Here is a 25,181-nt window from a genome sequence, read left to right as displayed (position 1 = left end):
ACATTACTTTTTTAATCATTATTATTTCATTACATTATCAGTAACATGGGAAATTTACTTACAATAGGGAAACTAACTTACAATAGCATGGGGAAGATACAGATATGTTTTTTTTAAAACCTTGTGATTTTTAAAGACAAACCAAGCTGTATACCATTATCTTTTTTACAGTTTCCTATAACAATCAGGTACTGAAGGATACACAATGCATTCTCCCAGAATAGAAAAGGCATCTTCCTCAGTCTGGACTCTCCAGAGATGTTGTAACTCTCACATTGTCCTGGCTGTACAATCTCAACATCTCTGAGAATGGCAGGTTGGGGGAAATTGAGATAGCTATTGTTAAGTCCTGGACGCAATGGCAAATGAAGAAGACTCATTTCTAGTGAACAGCTCTTTTATTGCATTTAGTCAAAACTCCAACAACAAGCAAAGGCACACAGGCCTCCTTTTATACGTCCCAAATCCCCGGACATAATAGCAACATTTCTAGACACTTTCGCACCTTGCAAATGCACGCTAGGCCGGAACCACTCAGTCTGGTCCCGGGAAGCTTTTGTAATTGCCCGGGAACCTTGCAATGTCCCGAGCCTGCATTTGCAGGCTCAGGACACAACACCCCTTCCCCCTTAGCTAGAACACACACAGTACTTGTTTATTTACAGTCAACACAAGAATATAAATAATACATTAAAAAAAAAGATTCTTCCTCCTACAGACACTCTACTCTATTACAACATTGTTTTGCCACTCTCTAATGTGTACGTCGCGTGTTCTATTGTTACCCACATAGGTACCATCTCCTCACCATAGACTTGTACTTTCCTTATGCTGACAAGAACCTTACATACTCGTCTAGGTGTTTAGGAGGGGCTTTAGCCCATTGGGACCTACGCAAGGTTAGGGAGGGTGCCTGGCCTGACAGCTCCCCTGTCTGATTGAACAGACCAGGACTTGACCTTAAGGATGCCTGGCCTACCGGCCCATCTGCTGGGCTCGCTAGACCAGGACTTTTATGCACATGTTTTACAGGTGACCCCAGATAGGGTGTACCAGCAAAAATGCCAGAACACACCTCAGGCTCTGTGAGAGCAGCTGCACTTTCCCAACCTTCTGAGTTGGATGGGGATTCCAAGACTCTTCTGGATGGCTCCTGGGAACCAATGTCCTCGAGCCCGTGACCAGTCTCGGACATGACCTGTGTAGCAGGTGTGTGTACAGGGCCCCAGTATTCAGCGGACCCCAAGGTCATGCCTGAGGTGCCAGAGCCAGGAGTAGCCTCTCTGTTTGCCCCCCATACAGAGGACTTCCTTCTGGGAGCATTTTCAGAATTTGGGCGGCTCCCATGCTATATTGCCAGTTCTTTTGCAGGAATGTGAGTTGTGTGAATACCCCCGGTCAGTCTCCCTGTCTGGAGTAGTGCTAGTTATGGGTGAATAATGTGGATACCCCCGTGTGCCTCCCTGGCTGGAGTAAGTATGGGTGTGTGGGGTGACCCCCTGCCCCATGACTTCCTGTTCAGAGCACTTGCAGAAACTTGAGATGGAAGACCAATGGCCTCCTCAGTGGCCATTAATGACTGCTGACATTGATCCCCAGAATGAACATTATAACCTTCCTTCCCCCCCCCAGAGCAGATTCAGGAGCGGAAGGGTGAGAGTCCAGCCTTGCACGCAGCTGATCTATGTACCGCTGAATGATGCAGCCTTCAGCCAAGGACACTTCATAGGACAAGGGTCCCGAGACCTTGCAGACCACAGCTGGTACCCAGAGATGACCAGGCCTGTAGTTCCGAGTCCAGACCAGATCACCCATGTGAAGGCACCTTGGTGCTCGTGGATGGGGCACCTGAGACGTCACCCGGTCAGGATGCAGTCTGTCCAGCTTAGTAATGAGCCGGTGACCCCAGTGGAGTTCAGCAGGACTCTTCCCCGTGGATGTGTAAGGTGTGGTGCGATGTGCAAGAAGAAAGTCTGCTAACTGTGATGTCAGTCACTGTAAGTCAGTCTCTTGAGGGCATCCTTGGTGGTGCGTACCATATGCTCAGCCATTCTGTTGGTGGATGGGTGGAAAGGAGCAGAAGTTGCATGGCAGATCATGTTGTCCAGGAGAAAAACCTGGAACTCAGATGAGGTAAATTGAGGACCGTTGTCTGAAACAAGAACATCTGGAAGGCCATGGGCTGAAAAAATACCTCTCAGCACCTGGATAGTCTTGGCAGCAGTAGTGGAGGACACAGGAACAACCTCTAGCCACATAGAATGGCTATCAATAATAACCAAGAAGAATTGCCCCTGAAAGGGCGCAGGGTAATCTATATGTACCCAGGACCATAGGGTTTGAGCTTCCTCCCACCTATGAACTGGGGCCTGAGGCATTTCAGGCCGGGACTGTTGGCACACATGGCACCCATGCACCTGAGCCTCAATGGCTTTATCGAGGCCAGGCCACCACAAATGGCTGCGCGCAAGCGCTTTCATCCTGACTATGCCAGGATGTCCCTCATGTAGAGATTGCAGCACTTTAGTCCTCAATGAGGTAGGGATTACTATCCTACTTCCCCATAACAGACAACTCTTGAAGGTGGACAACTCATGTCTCCTTTGCCAGAAACTCTGGAACTCAGTATCAGGGCATCTGTCAGGCCATCCTGACAACACCCATGACAGTTCACGTGTAAACGTATGGTCAGTGGCAGTTTCTGCAGCCATATCCCTAGCATTGAGGGGAGACTCAGACAGGTCTTGAATGGAAAGAATATTAATGGCTGGAGCAGGATCAGGCTCCAGTGTTGGCAGGGGTAATCTACTCAGAGCATCAGCATGACCCATTTCCTTTCCCGGTTTGTGAATTAATGAAAAGTCATATGCTGACAAGAAGATGGACCAACACAGCATACGAGGAGAAAGAATATGTGGGGTCTGTTTGGTCGTGGTGAACAACCCTAGCAGTGGCTTATGGTCAATGTAGACCATGAAATGGCAGCCGTATATGAAATCATGAAACTTCTTAATGCCAGCCACAATGGTCAAGGTTTCCCTGTCAATCTGAGCGTAATTTCGCTCAGCAGAAGACAGGGTTCTGGAATAATAAGCTACAGGGACCTGTATCCCATCAGCCAACAGATGGCTAAGAATTGCCCCCACTCCATATGGGGAAGCAAACAGGGAGTTGCTCATTGAAGTGAGCTAGTACAGAATTAGAAGTAAGCAAGGCTTTAACCTCATTGAAACTTTTTTCATGGACTTTAGTCCACTGCCAACAGGCTTGTTTGTCTAAGAGCCTGTGCAAGGGCTCAGCTATAGCAGCTTTATTTGGCAGAAATGCATGGTAAAAGTTTAGTAGCCCCCAAAAGACTTGTAGCTCCCCTTTAGACTTAGGACTTGGGGCCTGCTGAATGGCCTTTAATTTAGCTTCAGAAGGGTGGATGCCTTGAGCATCTATCCTGAATCCCAGAAAGTCAATAGAATTGACTCCTATCTTACACTTATCCTTTTTTAACTTAAGGCCTGCTTCCCTAAAATGAAGCAAGACAGCCCTTAATTTCTCAACCAAGTTTTGAGATGATTCCCCTGCAATGAGGACATCATCAAAATATGGACAGACTCCAGGAATACCCCTCAGTGTGTTCTCCATGATACTCTGGAAAATGTCAGGGACTACATTCACCCCAAATTGCAATCTCTTTACTTTAAAGGCTCCTCTATGGGTTACAATTGTCTAAGCCTCAGCAGCTGCTTTATCAACAGGCAACTGTTGATAGGTCTGTGCCAGATCAAGCTTCGCAAAAATGCTCCCTCCCTTTAGGGAAGCCAGAATGTGACTTACTACAGGTACTGGATAAGCATGTTGCTGCAGTGCCTTGTTTAGTGTGCACTTGTAGTCTGCACATATACATATGTCCCCATTAGCCTTTAGAGGCATTACTATGGGGGTTTCCCAACGACTAGAATCTACAGGCTCTAAAATGCCCTGCTGGAGCAATTTGTCCAGTTCAGCATCAATCTTGCTTTTGAGTGCAAACGGAACTCTCCTAGGCTTAACCCTAATGGGTGCTATGGATGGATCTAATCGTAATGAAACTGGAGGCCCCTTGTAGGATCCAAGCTTAGAGCTAAACACATCTGCAAATTCCCTGCAGATTTCAGCAAGACTAGACATTTGCAAATGGTGCAGACCCGTGACCTGGATTCCCAGAGCCTCAAACCAATCGAGTCCAGTAAGACTGGCACGTTCACCCCCAACAACCAACACATCTAAGGGACCCTCAAAATCCTTGTTCTGTACCTTAAGGGTGGCCTCCTCCTTAACACACACCTTAGAATTCTGAAAGTCTGTAAGTATCACAGTGGATGGCCTGAGTTTCACTAGAAGTCCACTGCTGCTGCAAATCTTCTTGAATGTGTTGAGGGAAATTATGGAGAGAGTGGACCCAGTGTCCAATTCCATGGATAAGGGAACCCCATGCAACTTAACTTTAAGGGACAGCTTCTTCTTTAGGGGTTTATGTGTGCCTTTCCTTAGAATACTTCTGCGTGTTGCGCAGAAACCCACCCTATTTTGGCTGGGGACCCTGGTACCTTTCAGATGCAATCCTTCTCTAGGTTGTACCTTCTGATGACCCAAAAAGATGGCTGCGATGTGGCCTTGCTTGCCACAGGCCCTGCAAATGGCAAAATGGAACCGGCAGTCTGCTTTTTTGTGGCGTCCTCCGCATCCGAAACATTGTGGAACTGCTGAAGCCTTTTCTGTGCATTCCTTCTGTCTCCTTCCAGCTGCCTGGTAAAGCTTATTCACTTCATCTTCAGGAACTTCTTCCGATTCTTCTGGCACGTTCTCCTGGTGGACGACAATGGTCTCTGGGGAGCTTCTGGTGGGCCGCATATTTTTTACTGCTTCACCTGCTGCTTCCTCTGCTGTAACCTCTCGTAGAGCATCTTGGAAGGAAATATCTTCTTTCGCAAAAATCCTTTGCTGTAAGTCTCTATTTCTCAGTCCACACACAAAACGATCACGCAGTCTTTCCTCTAAATCTTTAAATTCACATGGTCTGGATGCTTGCCTCAAGGCCGCGATAAAGTCCTTAGCAGATTCATCTGCCCTCTGATCCCTTTGTTCAAACGTGTGCCTCCACACAATGACAGACATCTTGGGCTGGAAATGCTCTTTCAGAAGTTTCTTGAGATCCGTGTATGCTACTGTTTCCAGGGAGGCAGGGGCCACAAGATTTTTGGCAATCTCGAAAGCCTCTTGACCACAGACGCACAGCAAGGTGGCAGCCTTCAATCCATCCTCATGAATTTGGTTGACTCGAAAGTAGTTCTCCACCCTCTCAATGTATGATTCCCATCTTTCCAGTGTGAGACGTCGAATTCCGATAAGCGACCGACCTTCGCCATTGAAGCTTGCTCTTCCCCACTTGCGTTTCTCAGGGAAAGGGTCTTTCAGCCCAATCTCACCCTCCAGCAATGCTGTACTGGCAGGATGGATGTTGACCTTGACGCCATTCTCCCTGCGCAGGACTTCCTTGGTGAGTTTAAATTTTCCTTCTAATTTCTTGTCGAAGGATCCCACCTTCGTCACCATTGTTAAGTCCTGGACGCAATGGCGAATGAAGAAGATTCATTTTTAGTGAACAGCTTTTTTATTGCATTTAGTCAAAACTCCAACAACGAGCAAAGGCACACAGGCCTCCTTTTATACGTCCCAAATCCCCGGACATAATGGCAACATTTCTAGGCACTTTCGCGCCTTGCACATGCGCGCTAGGCCAGCGCCACTCAATCTGGTCCCAGGCAGCTTTTGCAATTGCCTGGGACCCTTGCAATGTCCCGAGCCTGCATTTGCAGGCTCAGGACACAACAGCTATCATGTTAAGGCCAGTAAAACTTTGATTGAATGTCTGATTTAACCATGATCACTTGGTAATCTTGAGCCAATTCCACTATCTTAAGCCAGCAGCCCTTATGGACTAAAAAAAGTGAGAGGAAACTCCATATCCACTGTCTTGAGTTTTTGATTTTAAAAGATGAAACTAAATATAACAAAAAGAGCTAATTTGGTGTAGTTGTTAAGGCATCAGGCTAACAACTAGGAGACGGTGATTTCTATTCCCATCTTAGGTACAAAGCTAGATGGTTGACCTTGAGCCATTCTATCTCTTTCACTTTCAGCCTTAAGGAGCAGGCAATGGCAAAACACTTTTGAAATCTTGCAGAGAGACTACAGGGACTAGTCTAGGCAGTTGATAGGAGTCAACTAACTTGTAGGCACACAAAGAGTTGAACCATGTGTTTTGAGTGTTTATAACAAAAAACAGTCTGGTTCTCTTCAGATACTTCAATGCCCAGCTAATATAACTAAGATATAAATAAATGTAATAAAACATTTCCTACCACTGCTTGTATATTCAGCCAAAATGTTAAATATATTTACAATACAACTTTCTTTTCTTCTTTTTTAACTTGAAAATATTTGACAATAACTGAAAAATGCAATATATTCCTTGTATGATGTCAATTCTGTCCTTAACTACTTGGCCTTGTTCTTTCCTTCAGTGTTCCTGTTTATTTGACCCTCTTCAATCATCTTGCCTACTTTTAGTGTGAACCCTACCATCATAACTTTGTCACTGCTCACCAAATCTGTAATAGAAACTGCTTCTGAATCAGTTGTGCTATGTCCCCATCTAGTCCCAATTAAGTTGAGACATGCCTACAACCCAGCTCTGAAATTCAATAAAGAAAACTAGTGTTCTTTCTTTCCTAAAAGTTGTAAGCAAATTAATCTGTTCCCCAATTTCTACAAGGATATAGTCAAACTCAAAAATAAATGCAGAGGGTCCTTTTTTAAAACTACTATATTTCCAGGCTTCTAAAATGGCTGTTCATAGCATATTATTTCCTTCATTAGAGTACACAACAAGAGAAAGCATTAAACAAAAGATTACTTGTTATTCATGAGTGCCTCAAGTTGGAAAAAACGAAAGGGATGGGATAGGGGAAGTGTTTGGCATGCTAAAAGTTGAATTATTGCAAATTTCAAAAGAACTGAATTAGTGTGTGTAAAAAGGATCTGCCTTGTCCATTTCAAGGAATTGCTTGTTAATTGCTCATTACAGCTTGGTATAAACTCTCTCAATCTATAGCACTCAAGCTGCAGGTCTACTCTCAGAGTAAATCAATCATTGGGAACTTTTAAATTTTGCACCTCATCACTCTGCAGCAAGTACTCTTCCCTATATAATAGTTTATTCATTTATCCTTTTAATGCATTTATATTCCAACATCAAAATTATGCTGGGTCGGGAATTTTGAGATTTGAAGTCCACACATCCTAAAGTTGCTAAGGCTGAGAAAGACTGGTCTAAATCCTTATCTAAACTAAAAAATATATGAAAAATGAAAAATGTGAGAGAAATTTAGAGTTTTGAAGAGGATATGGATATGAATAGCAGACTAACAGAGTTGGAAGACACCTTGTATGTCTTCTAGTCCAACCCAGGATTTAAAAATGACATGGTTCAAGTCTTTGTGTGCCTACAACGAAAAATGGCCATTTTTTAAAAAAAAGAAAATACAAAGCTATAGTCAACATTATATTGAAGAACTAACTAGCAGTGTTTGAAACTGTTTTGAAATTTTCAATATAAGAAGAGAAATTTCCTTTTAGAAAGTCATCAACTTCTGTGTTTTTTTATTTACTGTATATACTGTATGCCTGTGTGTGCATATGTGTGTGATTCTTCTTTTATTTTTATGTACATAACCACATTTTTCATTTTTTTCCTTTTAAATATAGTTTCTCTATATATGTAATAGAATGATATTTGAATGTTAAATTGAATCTTTATGGAGATTCTACATCTATCAGCAATATTAGTAAATAGGTAAAGCCTTTAAATATATAAAAGTATTAGATATTTGTTAAATAGTCATAAAATCAATTGGGAAAGTGGGCCAAAATAAAATTTATAAAGTTAGTCTTAATGTAAACAGGTTACAAGAATTTAAAAAACAAAATGTAATCTTAGAATATTTATTAAGGACAGATATTGCTTAATACACTACAACAGAGATGTCAAACTCTCAACGTCACATGACGTGTCACAACGTATCACAACTTTTTTTCCATTGCCAGCAATGGGGTGGGCGCATCTGGCCCATGGGCTGGCAGTTTGACACCCCTGCAGTACAACATCAGTTAACAATGATCGGGGGGGAGGGGAGGAGGAGGAGCAGGAGCAGGAGAAGGAGAAGGAGGACAAGAAGAAGAAATAATTGCTTATCTGCAGGAAACTCACTAAATCTCTATTAATAAAGGACTGGACAAAAAAGGTTTATCTTACAGACACAAAAGCTAAATGAGGGCCATTTTGGTTTAAAAAGGATTTCCAGTTGATGTTCAGCAAGGAATTATTGATGCAAATGGATGATATTTAAATTTATGTGCTACTGTAAAATAGCAAAAACTGTAATAGCTATGGTTAATGTTTACAGACAAAATTTAAATTTGCATATTTTATTAGTGTTTTCAGCATTTAAATGAGTATATGTATATTTATGATAAATTGATAATAAAAAGAATTTTAGAAAGCTGAATTTGATAGAAATATATTGGAAGGAAGGAAGGAAGGAAGGAAGGAAGGAAGGAAGGAAGGAAGGAAGGAAGGAAGGAAGGAAGGAAGGAAGGAAGGAAGGAAAAGAAAATCCCAAATACTAATAAGGGAAACAATGAGAACTTATATGGAAAAATAGAATTTAATGTATGTAACTAAAAGAGAATATACATTTCAATGAAATGTCCACCAGGATTTTTTTTTTTTTAGGCTTGATTATTTCTATCATTCTTATATCACCAAATTTGGGGGTGTCATATGAATGTTTATTATGTATCTTGAAATACCTTAAAATGTATGTTTCAGAAACTCATTTATGTATCAAGAAATTAATATTTTAATGTTTCCTTATTGAATGATAATGAATTTGTACAAAAAATGTGGATGGAGACTTTACAATATATTGATTTAAATTCAGAAATATCAAGTGCCAATTTTTTAAATGGGAAATATATAAAGCATATATTTGAAGTAGAATTATTGGTTATGTATCATACAAAAACATTAAAAATAAAAGGAAAAATAATTTGAAGAGTGAATTGAAACATTTATCAGCACAGAGAGATGCCTAATATAATGTTTGTACAGAGAAATGCAAAAAAATAAATATGAATTAACTAATATAATACCATAGCAGACAGAATTTATGCTAACATATCTAGACATACAGAGATAATATTTTAAATTTTTTATTCAGAATGGTATAGTAAATCAGAAAATTTATTGAGTGAGATCTTTTTAAATAAAATTAAATTTACCACATTTAGATAAACACAAAACAACTTTCATTTGCTCCATCATTTTAGACCAGAGATGGAGCACATTAAATAAATAAATATTTTTTTAAATGGTGAGTGCAACAACACAAAATTAGATTCCCTGTTGAGGATGTAAAAAATTTATAGATCTTTTGGTGCCAAAACTTTGTCAATTTATGAAGAGATATTTAATAATGGAATTTTACCACCAGCTTTTAACAACACTTATATTACAGTTATACTGAAAGCAGATAATGCTTACACAGAGTGCTAGTTATCATCTAATCTCATTGATTAATGTTGATACAAAAACTTTAAAAGCATGTTAGTGAATAGATTACAGCAAGTGATATTATTTATTATTAAAAATGATCAAGCAGCATTTATAAAAACTAGGCAAACAGAAACCAATATTAGATTAAATATACTGTCGATCTAATGAACTTGAACAAAATAAAAATCATTGTAATTTTATCATTAGATGTTGGAAAATTTCTTGACAAAAACATAAAGAGTATATATTTGCTATACTAAACAGATTTGGGTTTCCTCTGGAATTCATAAAATGAATTAAGACATAGTATTAGTTGCCCATATCAAAAATAAAGATTAATGACGTATTTTCTCCTACTTTTTCACTATTCAGAAGAATTAGGCAAGGATATGCAGTTTCACACTTGTTTTTTAATATCTTGGTTTCTGCTATTAGTCAACTTAGTCAACATAGTATGGTACAGTATTAAGTTGAACACAAATTGTTCCTATTTGCAGACAACATTCTTTTCTTTATTTCTAAACCTTCTATCCCACTATTGATGCAAAAGATAGATGGCTTTAGCAAACTGGCAGGCTACTCTATTAATTGGTCCAAATCAGAATTGATACCAATAGGTGAAAATTATCTTACCCGTCCATTCAAAGAATAGCAATTCCATATTTGCACAGAATCCATTTAATATTTAGGCATGCATATACAAAGAATTAAACTCAATAATATGTAGTAAAAGATATCTATTGTTTTTTTTCAAATATTGATAGATGGGGGTCACTAAGCCTTATCTTCTAGAGAAGACTGAACTCTCAAATTGAATATTATTCCCAGATTAATTTATACAATGAGAAAAATTCCAGTTTCTATATCTAGAAAATATTTCCAGAAAATAAATTACTTGTTTAGAAAAATTTCTATAGATTTTTTTATTTTTATTTTTACAGAAAATTACCAGCTAATGAGGGAGCTACTGTATATCATCATGCTTACTGATTGTCATATATTAAATACTGAAAACCAATAATTGGTGTTAATTTTTTATTTCAGTAATTTTGGAATATACAGTATATATATAACACCTTTGGTTGGACAGACAGTATTAGGATTTAAATATACAAAAACTGGGGTATCTCTGGAAGCACTGTGTGAATTAGAAAACTATGGAATGAAATGTCTAATAAAAAAAAGAGTTGACCTTTTCCCCCATGCTCTATGGGGCAACCCAACTTTAAAAATTGGAGAAAAGATGGTGATATGAAAAAATAGGAAGGAATATTGACTTTGGACCAACTGATAGAAGATGAAGATTTTTAACATAACTCCTCATTAAGAGACAAATACCATTTATCAGATTTAACCTAATAGCAATATTTATAATTACAAAATCTGTTAACAACATTATTTGAACTAGCAGCATTTAAAGATTAAATCCTTTAAAACTAAAAAAAAAAACCCTCTTGTTAAATCAATCTGATAGGTGCAAAGAAATTAGTGAAACATAAAGCAGAAGTTCTTATATTGCCTAGACATTGGGAAAGTGTCCTCTAAAGCAGACATGTCAAACTCACGATGTCACATGACGTCGCGCAATGTATTGGACAGTTTTGTCATTTCTGGCAATGGGGTGGGTGTGGCTTCCGGATAATGCATCCGGCCCGCGGACCAGCAGTTTGACACCCCTGCTCTAAAGCAAGAGTGTCAATGCACTGCAGATTATGAGTTATACAAGAAGAAATAATATTTAGAATTTATTAAACTCCCTTATGTTTGCATAGAAAAAGATTAACAAAGAATAGCACTTGGTTGGAGATATAATAAGGATATATCTTTACAACGTCATATACTTGCCAGATTTTGTAAGAAAGTAGTGGATTATATAAATATTGCTGTGTTACAATAGCTAAAATTTTCAGGAGATAATATGTTTTTGAACTACAGTATATACCTAGTACATGGGCAATTGACAACACATGAGATTTGTATAGACAAACATAAATAAATATAGGACTCATTTATATAAAAAATAAATATTTAAAGATACATATTTGTACTTGAATTATTAGCTTTCTGTTTTGCTGTTTTGCTTTTTCATTATTAATTCAAAAGCAATAAAAATAAATTAAAAATAACATTGAATTAAGGAGCTATACAAGAATTAGGTGACATTTTAGAAAAGGTAGTATCTACAGTACTAGATTTGGATCCTACCTTCTTGAAAATCGTATATGTTTCTCTCTTCAATACGAAATCTGCAAGAGCTGAAATAATGTGCTTTCAAACATATATCCACAACCTATATTATTAAAACTGTGACCTTTTCATCCATCTTGTTTTCCAGATGTATGCACACAAATACAACAAAATGTATAGAATGCAAGGTGATTAAGAAATGCCTCAACTTATTCATTTTTATTTTAATAATTTGCATCCTGTTTTTTAAAATAATGCTTTTATGAAAATACTAACAAATTAGGAATTTTTTAAAAAATATATTAAAATAATTGCATGCTTTTTTATTATTTTCTACAAAGAAAAGTCTTCTGAGTACAAATCATAAAATGTAAATTAAATTCGTATGCCTTTACTATAGCTAAAAGATTGATGTTCCAGCATTGGAAAAGTAAATGTATAACTCCATTTATTCAGGGGAATGAAGATCTGGTTGCACTTGCCACTGTGTGCTTTGTCATCTCTGGAGCAATCTTCTGAAAGGAGAGGAAAAAGTATATACAGGATAGACAAAAAAAAATCCATTTTCTTGACACTGCTACCTGGATATGTGGATATAAATAGAATGAAAATCGTAAAGTATTTTTCTTTCATATTTATTTTTTAAAATATATATATATAGCCACAACTAAACATATGAACTTAGGAATCTATTTATTTGCTTAGCCTAATAGTATCTTCTGTGACTAGCAACTGAATTTTTTATGGTCTCATCATGTCTGTAACTCTAATACTGATTACATTTAAATCTGCAATACAACTATTGAACTTGAAAGCTTCCATAAGCAGTACAGTAACCACTGCTTTGGAATTTTCAAATCAGATTTTTATTTTATTTTTTTAACCATAGAAAATGTAACAATTAAACATGGAAATTATTTGTAACAAGTACTATATCATTTCAATACACAAATTAAGATGTATATTTTAATCTGCTGTTTTATTAAAGTTTCATGACTTAAACTAGATATTTGTGGCATGAACCATACACTTAAATAATGAGAAAATAAAGCACACCGGTTGTCTTAAATAGTCATGCCATTCTCCCCAAACCCTGTGGTCACATAGTAATTTTTTTTTTTTTTTTTGCTGCATTTGAGCAAACAATGACCAAATGAATGAATTCATTTAACAATCATGGCATTCACTGAGCAATTGCAGCATTTGTTTAATGACCATTTGAAAAAGGCGATGAGATTACTTGTGGTCACAACATTATGGTTGTGTGTATTAAGTAAAATAACTACATCAATATCTGCCTGATTACTTTATCCCAGCTTCAGTTCCTGGCACCTCCAGATAAGGCAAGAAAAACTTCAGTCTGAAACTTTAGAGGTTTTCTCCCATCTTTATCAACCATAATGGGTGAAACAGATCAATAGTTTAATTATTATAAAATAATTTCCTTTGTTTATGCAAAGGAAATAGAATATTTTGAATCTGAATTTTAATATCTACTATTTGCAAAATTGATAGAAGTTACAATCCTAGACACATGGATGGTCTTAGACTGGGAAAGTCTGATCTAAACCTTAAGTTCCTTGCCACTCCATTTAATGTAGGAAAAAAAATGAAGTACACTTAAATAGGAATTTAAAATAATTAAATTTTATAAGCTATTGTTGAAAGAAGAAAAAGAGAGATTCTCAAACTATTGGACTCTATTAATTAATAATATATCCCATGATAGAAATAGGGAATTTTGTTCATAAGAATATGGGAAGTCTATTGCAGTTAGGAAAGATTGTATTAGTTGAATTGAGCATTGTGCATTGTATTGCACAAACCTATTCACCCTCTGGTTCATAAACAATGATTTATGGCAGGGGTAGGCAACCTTGGCTTTTTTATGACTCGTGGACTTCAACTCCCAGAATTTGGATCCAGCCATGCTGGCTCAGGATTTCTGGGAGTTGAAGTCCACAAGTCATAAAAGAGCCAAGGTTGCCTACCCCTGGTTTATGGCTTAACAAATGGTATGCAATCATTTCTGGACAGGAGATAGCTGAAGGTTTGGGAGCCTTATTTCAGGCACACTCACAAAATGGTTCTCTTAAGAGATTTTTCTCAAATGACTCATTTAAAACACTTGTTTACCAGAAGCTGAAGTAGCTCTCTAGGACATTCTGTGTCATCCCAATGGGACTTTCAGGAAACCAAATGCCTTGTATAAATCCATACAATACAAGAAGCTGGTGAAGCTAGCTTGTAATTCAATATTTTTATTAAACAAATCTTTTTAAAAGGTCATTTTATTGTACTCTGCTTCTGTTATTTACACATGAATTGTGAAATAATGTATTTCTGTGACACTAATGCACTCCAAAACATTGGATGGCACAAAGGCTAAAAAAGACCACATTCATTTTACATGGAACAATAAATATGAATTAAAAATATGTTTCTTTTGTCTTTCGTGTCAAATATAGTTTTAAAGGGCTTTCATTGGTTCTTTTATTTATTGTACCTTACTTTTGTTTATTTGTTTGTATTCTGCCTTTATTATTTTTACAAATAATTCAAGACAGCAAACACTTTCCTACTATTTTCCCCACAACAAGAAACTGGTGAGGTGAGTTGGGGTGAGCGTGATTGGCCCAAAATCTTCCCTCTGTTGTTCATGGTTAAGACAGAATTAGAACTCATGGTTTCCTGCTTTCTAGCCCAGTGCCTTAACCACTAGACCAAACTGGCTATAGCTTTCTGTTGATGGAAGGTGCTAAGAATTATAACTTCATAATTGCTTACAGCAAATATTAGAAGTAAACAAATAAACATTGACTACAACTTATAGATAAAGATCTGAGGAAAAGAGAGGGATGATTGCCTAAGGTTTTCTTCTGAATTGATGTGAGGAGTGAGAAATTAGATGGAGAGTTAACTTGGAGGCTGAGCTCACAACTGGGCATGCCTCAGACAACAGTGATGTCACTGGCTGATCCTTTTAACTAAGGAGGCACTTCAGTGCTTCCAACACAAAAGTACAATTTGGAAGCTAATAAATGGTTTGATATCTTGGCTATTTTTGGGAAAAGAATTACTCCTTGCTTGCTTGCTTATTTCATTCATTCATTCATTCATTCATTCATTCATTCATTCATTCATTCATTCATTTATGAACATTTATATGACCATCCACTAACTGTCAATAACTCTGGGTGGCTTAAAAAAATAAAAATGCAATATATAAACAATAGAAACAATAACCCCCTCCCCCGTGCTCCTGGCGACAACAATTAATCAATCAATCAGATAAGCTAGTTCATGGGCTCCATTCCATTATGGGTTCCCAAGGCCCATTGGCAAACCAGATCTTCAGGTCCTTGTGAAAGAATATCAAAGTGAAGGCTAATCTAATCTCTGAATAGTAATTTAGAAGTTATACTTATAACCTATTTACAGTACAATGTTAAACAACTTTATATTAACTTGAGCTAAGAACAGCAAATTTATAAATAAATATGAAAATAATTGCAATAAAATAGATCAATTTGAACCAAGATGCCACCAATTAAAAAGTCCTCTGTGGTAAATAGCCACTACATTTCAAATGGTTGGAGAAATCAGGCTAAATATAACAACCTTATTAAAATATACGGTACCCACTTTGGTAACCTCTTTGCCTTGGGTCAGGGCAAAGATTTTCTCCCAACAGACAGGCAGCCCTTCTATGTATGATGCCAGAAACATTCATAGGCAGCCCTTCTTTATGAATAAAATGTGTTTCTCTATTCCTTGGATTTCTACACAGGAAGGGAAGCTCTTTAGGGAGGCAGGACTGTCTCCAGCAATGCCTGCATGCTACAAATCAATATGCAGCAAAAAGAAGAATCAGTTTCCACATGTAAATCTCAGATTGTTTCATTTTTATTTAGTTAAATTTGCCCTTTGTTGGTTTTGGAGCAACCTTTCCTCTTACAACAGGCCTCTTTTCTACAGCTGTTTGATTTGATGCCTGGTACCATGGTTAGCTCCACAGAAGCCTTGGCAGCTGACTGGAACTGGTTGTCTTCTCAGCAAGGAGGCTATGGCTGTTGTATCACTAAGCTCCCAAAGGTCCTTTTTCTAAAAAAAAAAAAAAAAAAAAGGATGCTGCTACTATGAAGAAGCCACTGTGAGAAATAAGCACAAAGATTGGCTTTTCTACATTTGGCTTCATACAAACAAGAACATGCAAAACAATTTGATTTTTCCAGGGGGATTGCAGATGTCTGAGTTGGCTGGACTCATATTTTATAGGAGAATGGCTTGAACTAAGCCAAGATAAAGTATGATCTGCTGAATGTATTAGACACAACAACATAAAGAAAAGTGCCATAAAGGTAGAATGTGATGGGTATCATTGGATTTCCCTCCACAGGAACAGACATAGGGTAATCCAACTTCATTATCCAAGTGCAGCTGATAGTGTCAGCATGACACTGCATGATTCAACTGAAGATATAACTGTGTGAACTACAGAGAAAAAGATGAAGGGAAAATGCAAAGTTGGTAGGTTGCCAATACAAGATATTGTAAGAATGGCAATCTTAGTATCCAGAGGATAGAAATTAAAGGAAAATTAATGAGATTTTCAATGACTATATATCAGTTTTACAGGATAGAGATGGATGTGCACAACCTAAAAAGTTGGCTGTTCTTTTAATGAAATGATTATGTCTGTTTGGATTCAAACAAAATTCCAAAATCCAAAATTCTATTTGTCCAGTATCTTTCTTTAAACTCAAAATGCTGACTTCTTTATCTCAAATTAGTAAACCAGGGGGAGAAAGAATCTGAATACAATTTTGTAACTTGGAATTAGGCTTATAAGGGGATCACTTTACTATGTATTTAGAACATTTAATCAATATATTTTGTGTAGCAGAATTAAGAAAATAAGCAATACACTGGCATAACTTTTAAGAGAAATAATCTTACAGTGTGTAATTATTATAGTTCGAATGAGTATCAAGGAGACTCAGTGATTGATCAGTAAACTGCTAAGAAATTGAAATCACTTCTGAAAAGTCCTTAATGGGAATAGAAGAATTGAAAGGAAGAGTTTGGATGCCAATATGACTCCCTTCATCAAGAAAAATAAAAGAGAGGTGGGATGCAGAATTCAAGAATTCAACTTTTTTTCTTTGTTGTTTTGCAAAGTGTAACCTTGAGAATATCTCTATTACAGGCCACCCCAGGTTTATTGCATAGCTCTGTGAAAGCACTAGCAGTTCTCTTCTACCTCCAACATTTTTCTAAAGGTTGCTAGGTAACTATCGTTATTGACCAATTCCAAGTTAATCCCCTGCCAGTGTCCCAATGAGGAAGACAAAAATAATGCCCGTTCAAATAAACAAAACAGTCCATGTTATTTTATCTTCCTTTTCTTCTGGATTTTATATGTTACATAGCACATGTTTTCAAGCTACAGTAACTTTTGTGGTATTAACAGTCTTTACAGTCCAGCTTAATCTAGTTCAGATCTACTTTAGTTTCATTGGGTAGCCTATGAAATACTTCACATCCTGGTTTGAATCTCATCTCAAACACAAATTGTGTGATTGGATTTATGCAACCTGTTAAGTCCCAATAAAGGCGAATGATGAAGACACATATTTGCAAGGAACAACTCTTTATTTCGTTTTCAGCCAAAATACCAACAATGAGCAAAGGCACGCAGGCCTCCTTTTATACGCCCAGATCCCCAGACACAATGGCAACAAAACAGGCGCTTTTTGCGCCTTGTGCATGTGCACAAAGCCGGCGCCACTCAGTCTGGTCCCGGGCAGCTTCTGCAAGCCCCGGGACCATTGCAACGTCCCAAGCCTGCATTTGCAGGCTCAGGACACAACACAACCTATTTCAGGTCACAACCCCCTTCCCCATTTAGGGTTCTACTGAGTTAGTTTAAGATTATTATGATAAAGTGTTTTGAAGCAATAAAGTTTAAAGCAATATTATTTAATGAAGCATATATTTCTATGGAATTGTCTTAGGAAGACTGCCCCTTCTTTCTTGCATTTTTCTTCATTCTGCAGCCTCACTCTATTCTCTATTCATCTCCTCTCTCTCCTTTGGACTTTGAAGAAGCAGGATAGGAAGAGTATCAACATTTTTGTACTCTGAAGACTCCTAAGAATACCATGGACAACCAGGAAAACAAACAAATAAATCATCAAATAAACCAACCCAGAGTTCTCAGCAGAGGCACAAATCACCAAATTATCCTATTTTGGCATATTATGTAAAGAACTAATGAAAAAGGAAAAGGCTTTGATGCTGGGGAAAAGTGGAAGGAAAGAGAAGATAACTAGCAGTAAAATTGATTCAGTTATAGCAGAAATGGATACATGATTAATAATGGAGAATATTTGTGGCTCAGGGTTGAAATGAAGGGTTCTTGGTGCTCTCTAAGCTTGCTTTTTTTCTTGCAGAAGTTTCATTATCCAAACTGGGTAACATCATTAGTGTCAGCTGGTGGAGTTACGTAGTTTAGGTAATGAAACATCTCCAAGAAAACAAGCAAGCTCAGAAAGTACCAAGGATACACTATTGGAAGACTTGAAAAATCAGGTGGGGCAGATCATTATGAAGACTATGTATGTGGTTGCTAACAGTTGTCACCAACTTGATAGCATATAACCAGCTTTTCCACCCTTGGTGTACAGAACCTCTAGTCTTTTATGACTTCTATCCTTTCCTTTTTAAGCCAACTATTCTTGTTGATTTACCTTCAATGTCTAGCTAATCTCCGTCACCCTATACCTTACTATACTATTAGGCAGCCTGCTAAAGCTTGGGTTTCAGCTGACTGGATTATGTGCTCCACCTAACTGCATTCAAGATCTGTTTCTTGAGTTGGAACATATTACCACTCCTAATCCAAGAACTGACACAGTCTTTCTAACCATTCCCAATGTCAGTATCCCATCTCTAGTTTTTTTCCTCTATATTTTTATGCATTCTTCTCTGATTTTCTGCTCTCCAATTGTGCTAGACTATAGCAAACCCACAGCTGGGGATTTTAGGATTTATAGTTCCATACACCTAAAGAGCATCAAGTCAGGAAAAACTATTTTAAATCACAACAAACACACAGAAATGTATCCTAGTCTACAATTTTACCTTCATTTAATTTTGATGATAGAATACCTTGATTAGTATATGCTGAGTGCCTGTTTCCTGTGCTTTGATCTGCTATTTGAAAAATTATTTACAATGGTGAAGAATTCTAAATTTGTGTGTGTGTGCATGTGCATTTGTGTGTGTAAATGTACATCTACATATATTTATGTATATATGTGTGTGTGTGTAAAGTAAAACATGTTCTTTTTATAACTGCTTATGAACAATTGTTTAAAAATGAGAATTTTTGTTGAGTCCTCTGCTATACTGCTGCCTTCTCTCTTTGTGACCGTACCTTATGAATCTCTTTTTTTCCTTTTTGCAGAAGAAATAAATGGAGACAAATAAAATTTTGTACTTCTCCTTTAAATAAAGGAAAATTTCTATGCACCTTTATCATTTTATAAAAGCTAAACCAATTCTGAGTGATAATTATTTGCATATCTAACCCCAGCTTGGGTTTTTGGCAGTATAATTTATCTATTTAGGGCTTTAGCCCTTCTTTATTTTCAAATTTCCCTAGTGCCAACAGATTGAACTACACATTTGAAAAAGACAATCGCAGCTGGAAATGGCAAAATACAAAACTTTTTCAGAGTGGACAATCCTGGTTACAGGCCAAACCACATGCATACAAGAAGGAAATATCAACATCATGTTTTTCTCTATTGCTTCCTTCAAGGATAACCCATAACCATAATAAAATCTTGCCATTGGAAGTCTTTTTTTAGATTTTTGCCTCCCATGCAAATTTCTTCTATTTTTTTTAATCCTTAAAAGAAGATAAATTCAAGCTTTTTCTGTTGCAAATGTATTTAAATCCCACTCAAAACTTGCTATATGCTGAATAGCACAACACTACAAATGAAGTTATTAAAAAGCTGGTTGCATATTTATTTTTAATGCAGATCATTCTTTTTTTACAGCTGAATCTATTTTGGGCACAATAAAGACCTGAACCCTCTCACACTGTGCTCCTCATGTGGATGGGAATTTCATTCAGCAGGGGAGTTATTTTTCCTCTAAAAAGTGCAAGGTGATATCCATTTCTTCTGCAAGATATTTATGGACCAGAAGAAAGTGCTCCTGAATTTTTGTCATTCAAGACAATTAACAAGTTAAGTAATTTGCCCATGTGGGATGTCTCTGATCTTAATATCAAGTAACTGTTCCATCTCATTATTTCTCTTATCAGATACTAGACGTGTTTCTTAAGATGCCACTCTTTGAAGCAAGCACACACACAAACACACACATACACATGGGGGGGGGAGTTAAAGTCCTTTCTTTGATAGAGGTTTGCACATGATTGCTCAGTGGTAGGGATGAAGTAAGAAGAGAAAGCCTTGATGGACAAATACAATAATCATGACTAACCAAACATTTCAGATATGTTCATATATGCATACAAGTTGCATTTGTTGTGTATAAACCATCTTCATCTTAACCATCCATCATTCCATAGGCAATTGATATTCATTCACCTCTTCTCCCACATCTGTGAGTTGTACCAATTTAGTGATTTTATAGGAATGCTCTGACTGCTGCAACCATCCCCCCCCCCAGATTCTTAATCACACCTGAAATCTGAAGATTTTTTCCTCCCTGCAATCATTCATGCTATTGAAACACACATGCACACACACACCCTCCTCTTTGACTCAAAACCTCTGCTTTCTTTCTTTCTTTCTTTCTTTCTTTCTTTCTTTCTTTCTTTCTTTCTTTTTCTTTCTTTCTTTCTTCTCTCACTCACTTACTTTCTCTTTCCTAAGCTTCTTTGTTTCCATCATTTAACAAACCAGGCCAGCAATAGCCTTACTCTTCATGAGAAATTAAGTGGGTGTGGAAGGAAAGAGGGAAAATAGCAAGGCAACCATTTACAAACTGAGAGCATCCCGGTAAATCTTAAGCGCAAATTAAGGCAGGTGGTTAAAATCTTAATAATTGGACTCAAATATCTATCAAGACCTGTCCACCCATCTTCCTTTTGCCTCTGCCCCCCCCCCCAGGCCCAGCTCTTTTCCGATCTATATTGCTAGGACAATAGGTTCTGTAGCTACTTAATCTCCTTGGAGCTCAGCAGCCTTGACAACAGGGTGGGAGAATATACAGACCCAAAGAAAGCAGTGCACGCTCAAGAACTCTGATGTACCTTAACATCTTTTCCTTCCTGGTTCACACTTAAATCAGAAATTTGGTAGAATTCTACCTTATTTCTCCATCACAAGCTGCGGGGGGGGGGGGGGGATGAGTTTCTCTACCCACCACACCCCCTTTTCCTTATCAAAAAGAATAATGCCCAATTCATATGTTGACATTTGAAGCAAAGACTAACATTATATGCTAACAGCATCACCATAGCAGCAAAAGCATCCTACAGAATCAGCAGGTTGAGAAAGAGAAAGGAAGGATTAAAAAAAAAAACACCAATAAAAAAAATACCTGCTACTTAAGAATGGATGAACATTGACATGCCTTGAGATGGTGTATTTCCCATTGTGGTCTCGGCTTTGTTCCTCTGTCTTCGTTGATCTGTCTGCCCGTTTGTCTTTCTTTCTCTTGCTGACTGAGTCAGGCCCAGTCAACCAGCAGAGATCGGTGGCAGAAGTGCAAGAAGAGAGTGTGAGTGTTTGTGTGCGTGTGCGTGTGCGTGTGTGCGTGTGTGTGTGTGTGTGTGTGTGTGTGCGTTTCTGTGTGTGTGCGTGCACCCGCGCCGACGAGCCTTGGAGATAGTACAAAGGAACAGAATGGGCAAAACACATTAGCTCATGATAGATTAATGTGCTAGGAGAAGACACCCTCTCTCTTTTTTTCTCTTCTCCCCCTCTTAAAGGCCCCTACCTTTTAATCAAAGATGGGTGTCTAGCATAAATGCCAGGAGGATACCATAATAACAGTAATGATAATAACAGGATGGTGCATAATTATTGCTGTATTCTGGCAGGTCCAGTGGAGGCAACAGAACCATGTGGTCACCACACAAAGACAATCTGCAATTTTTTTACTCATCTACCTTGTGTATTTCTGCCTTGCAGAAAGAAGAACCCTAAAATTGTATAAATATGAATATTTTCTTACTTTAGTTTGATAAATTGAGATAGGATTTGGAACCTAAGACCATCAGATTAGCATTCTACTATATAACACAGTTGTGAATCTATTTACCAAATCATTTACAACACTTATTTTGTTGACATAATCTTCATGTCATAGTTATTACCAAACCAATCTGCCCAAATTATGTTCCATGTTGACAGGAGAAAACCTTGACATATATCTCCAAGTATAATCCAGCTTTGTAGAGATGCTAAGAAAACAAAGAAATGTAAAAAAGTGGAAAAGAAATCTATGCATAAAATATTCACAAAAAACTTGTTACATGCTCAGGAGAGCACTAAAACCCCTTCCCAAATTGATACTGATGTTACTACAAGAGTTAATTTTATCAAAAACAAAAAATTAGAAGAGGTGAGGTTTTTAGGAAAAGGAGATACAAGAAAAATCTGAATTAAATTCCTTTGTTGTAATATTTTTTCCCAAGCAACAGTGACTGTTATCAATAATAAAGTCCCTAGCTATCCATTATTTGACAGTTCAGCACTTCTCATGTCTAATTAACAATATCTAGATCTAGTTTTCTGACTGGAATCTGATGCTTCTGTTCCTGCAAAGTATACACTTTATTGCCATTTAACAAAACCAGGTTTCTAGCTCTCAGGGAAATGTAAAAAACAAGATAAACAAAATATTAAAAAAAACAAATAATTACAGAGACTGAATTTTATCCAAAGGTCTCCAGGACTAGAAAATGGTACATCATTAGAGTTCAGTATTGTTGCAAATCATTTATTTTAAATTCACATTTTATGTGGATATGCTAATTTTCTAAAATGCCATGCTTGTGTGTACTGGGCTATAGGATATGATAGCCTTGATATTCACCTCAATCAGGAGAGTGGAATAGAATAGGACAGAATAGGGCAAAGTTGGAAGGGACCTTGGAGGTCTTCTAGTCCAACCTCCTGCTCAGGCAGAAAATCCTATACCATTCCAGACAAATGGCCATCCAATCTCTGCTTAAAGGCCTCCAGTGATAGAGCGCTCACAATTTTTGGAGGCAATTTCTGTTCCACTGGAATACAGCCAGACTGGCACTAGGGAAAGTAATATTTTGTTTGCATTCTAATGACTACTGGAAATGATGAATAGATCAGAAAGTATTATAATATGCATTCCTGGTTGTCTAAAAACTTCACTGCATTTGGTTTTTATTTAGCAAACATATATGGGGCCCATGTCACTGGACTCTAGACAACAACAACTAAAACAATATTACAACTATTAAAACATTTAAAAGAATAAAAATAAAAATACATAAAAAACAAGATTGCAGGGAAAATAACAACCATCTAAACAAGAATGCAACTATCTCACATACTCCCTATGGTGTCCCCGAGGTTCTTGAAAATGATTTTAAAAAAAAAAAAGATTGACAGGGATAGAGCTAATCAGGGATAGACCCGATCTTTCCTTTTAGTATATATGCAATTCAGGCTTATCCCATTTAGGACATTTGCATACAAAACACAACCCCTTGACTTTCTCATAGCCACTCCAAAAAGTAAGGCTACCATTCTAGCCATTCTTACTATAACAGCCGTGAAACAAAATTGGTGTTACTGTATTTCCAAATAAAGACAAAGAACTGTGTAGTTAAGAGACCATTTAATCAAAAAGCAGTTAAGAAGAAAATTAAAGTCAGGACTCTTAAATCAGACACCAGCCATATTATCTTCTGCAGCTTGCCAAATATAATAAATGAAATAAGACAGAGTTATTAAACTCCACTTTGGTACGTTCTTCTACAAAAATACTAAAAACCAATGTAATAGACAAAGAAATGATGTGCCATATTTAAAAAAATATTCTACTTCAAGATCTTCAGTGGCTTCCCAACATAAGGATAAAGGTCCTTATAAATATGCAATAATAGTTAAAGTGTCAGTTTGGGGGTACTGGCAAGTATGTTGTTCTTCCCAAAATGCTCTCACCTTGAAATCCATGAGATGCCTATTATTAGACACCTGTTGGAAGTCTATCTCCTCATACAGACCTTCCCATTATAAATGTTATTCTGGTTTTATTTTGTTTTCTCTCCCTGACTTTTTATTAAATGTTTTCATGCTGTTTGAATGAACTGTGCTTTATTATTCTGTTTATTCATATATTACAGACCAAGGGAATTAGACATGAGAAACATGCTTATGACCACATAAGCAAAATATAAACAGAGAACTGCCTACAATCGTTCAAAACTTCTATACCAGGCTTTTCAAATAATGTCTCCTCTTCCAGGAAATCATAATAAACACAGGACAATAACTACTCAACTCAGTATTATTATTTCAAAGTAAAATATGGAAGCAGAGTATTAGCAAATAGTAATCATCTTCATACAACTTGTATACCTTCCACCATTTGCCACTTTGTCATTCTAACTCAAACTACTATGCAAGAGAGATTACTTACAAAAAGAAGAACCAAGGCAAAGTAGGCAGCTGACATTCAGTTCTAGCATAAAGCTGTGATGATCTGGTAACAGGCCTAAAAACTCGTGGCCGCTTAATTTTCCTTTTCCTTGCATTTGATGCCTCTAATTTTAGAAGCACATTGAATTCAGGTGCGTAAGGCATTTGCTCTTCTTGGGGCTTCCTAGGTGATCAGGTATCCACCTCTGGGAAATGCAAACAATAAGACTAAATTAAAGTTCAGCAAGGTGGGGGTAGAGAAAAGGCTGATTGGTGTGGGAAGGTCTTCCCTGGAGAAGTTGTCTCCAACCATAGAAAGCAGGTGCGCCTTAGAATGAGCCTTATTGCTCTTGCTACAAACACATTTGCAGAACAAACTGAAAAAAAAATACAGTAAACTATAGTATAATTGTAAATATGACTCTTGATTATATGTGTCCTGGATATCCAAACCATTCAAAATAAGTGAATAGCAGGCAGAATGAATGAATGAATGAAACAAGGATAATTTTTTAAATAATGTTAATTTTTTATATTAAAAATATGTAATATTTTGGAAAACTGCATGAGAAGGAAAACCAAGTTGAATATACTATGGACTGATTAGAACAAGGCATTCAACTACTTGTCAAATTATTTGATAATCAAGGGCCTAGAAATAACAACAGTCA

The 25,181-nt window shown here is 37.1% G+C and overlaps 1 protein-coding gene across 16 annotated transcripts in view; it reads right to left on the bottom strand.

Moving 5' to 3' along the window:
- Positions 1 to 24,668, bottom strand: part of SRCIN1 (SRC kinase signaling inhibitor 1) — a 386,975-nt gene extending 362,307 nt beyond the window's left edge. For 13 of the 16 annotated variants that reach the window (XR_005555471.1, XR_005555472.1, XR_005555473.1 and 10 more), the window contains exon 1: positions 24,512 to 24,668. Coding sequence is in view for 11 of the 16 variants with exons in the window: in XM_039333051.1 (XP_039188985.1) it covers positions 24,512 to 24,626 (115 nt within the window). In the remaining 5 variants the exon portion in view is untranslated. Of the gene's footprint in view, positions 1 to 21,424; positions 22,290 to 24,511 lie in introns of all 16 variants that reach the window. The other 3 variants (XM_039333060.1, XM_039333064.1, XM_039333063.1) reach the window with 2 other exon arrangements.
- Between the last annotated feature and the right edge of the window lie 513 nt (positions 24,669 to 25,181).

The sequence above is a fragment of the Crotalus tigris genome, unplaced genomic scaffold, assembly GCF_016545835.1.
Source record: "Crotalus tigris isolate CLP2741 ecotype Arizona unplaced genomic scaffold, ASM1654583v1 scf7180000024472.5447098, whole genome shotgun sequence".
NCBI classification, from domain to species: Eukaryota; Metazoa; Chordata; class Lepidosauria; order Squamata; family Viperidae; genus Crotalus; species Crotalus tigris.
This window is presented reverse-complemented; position numbering and strand designations above follow the sequence as displayed.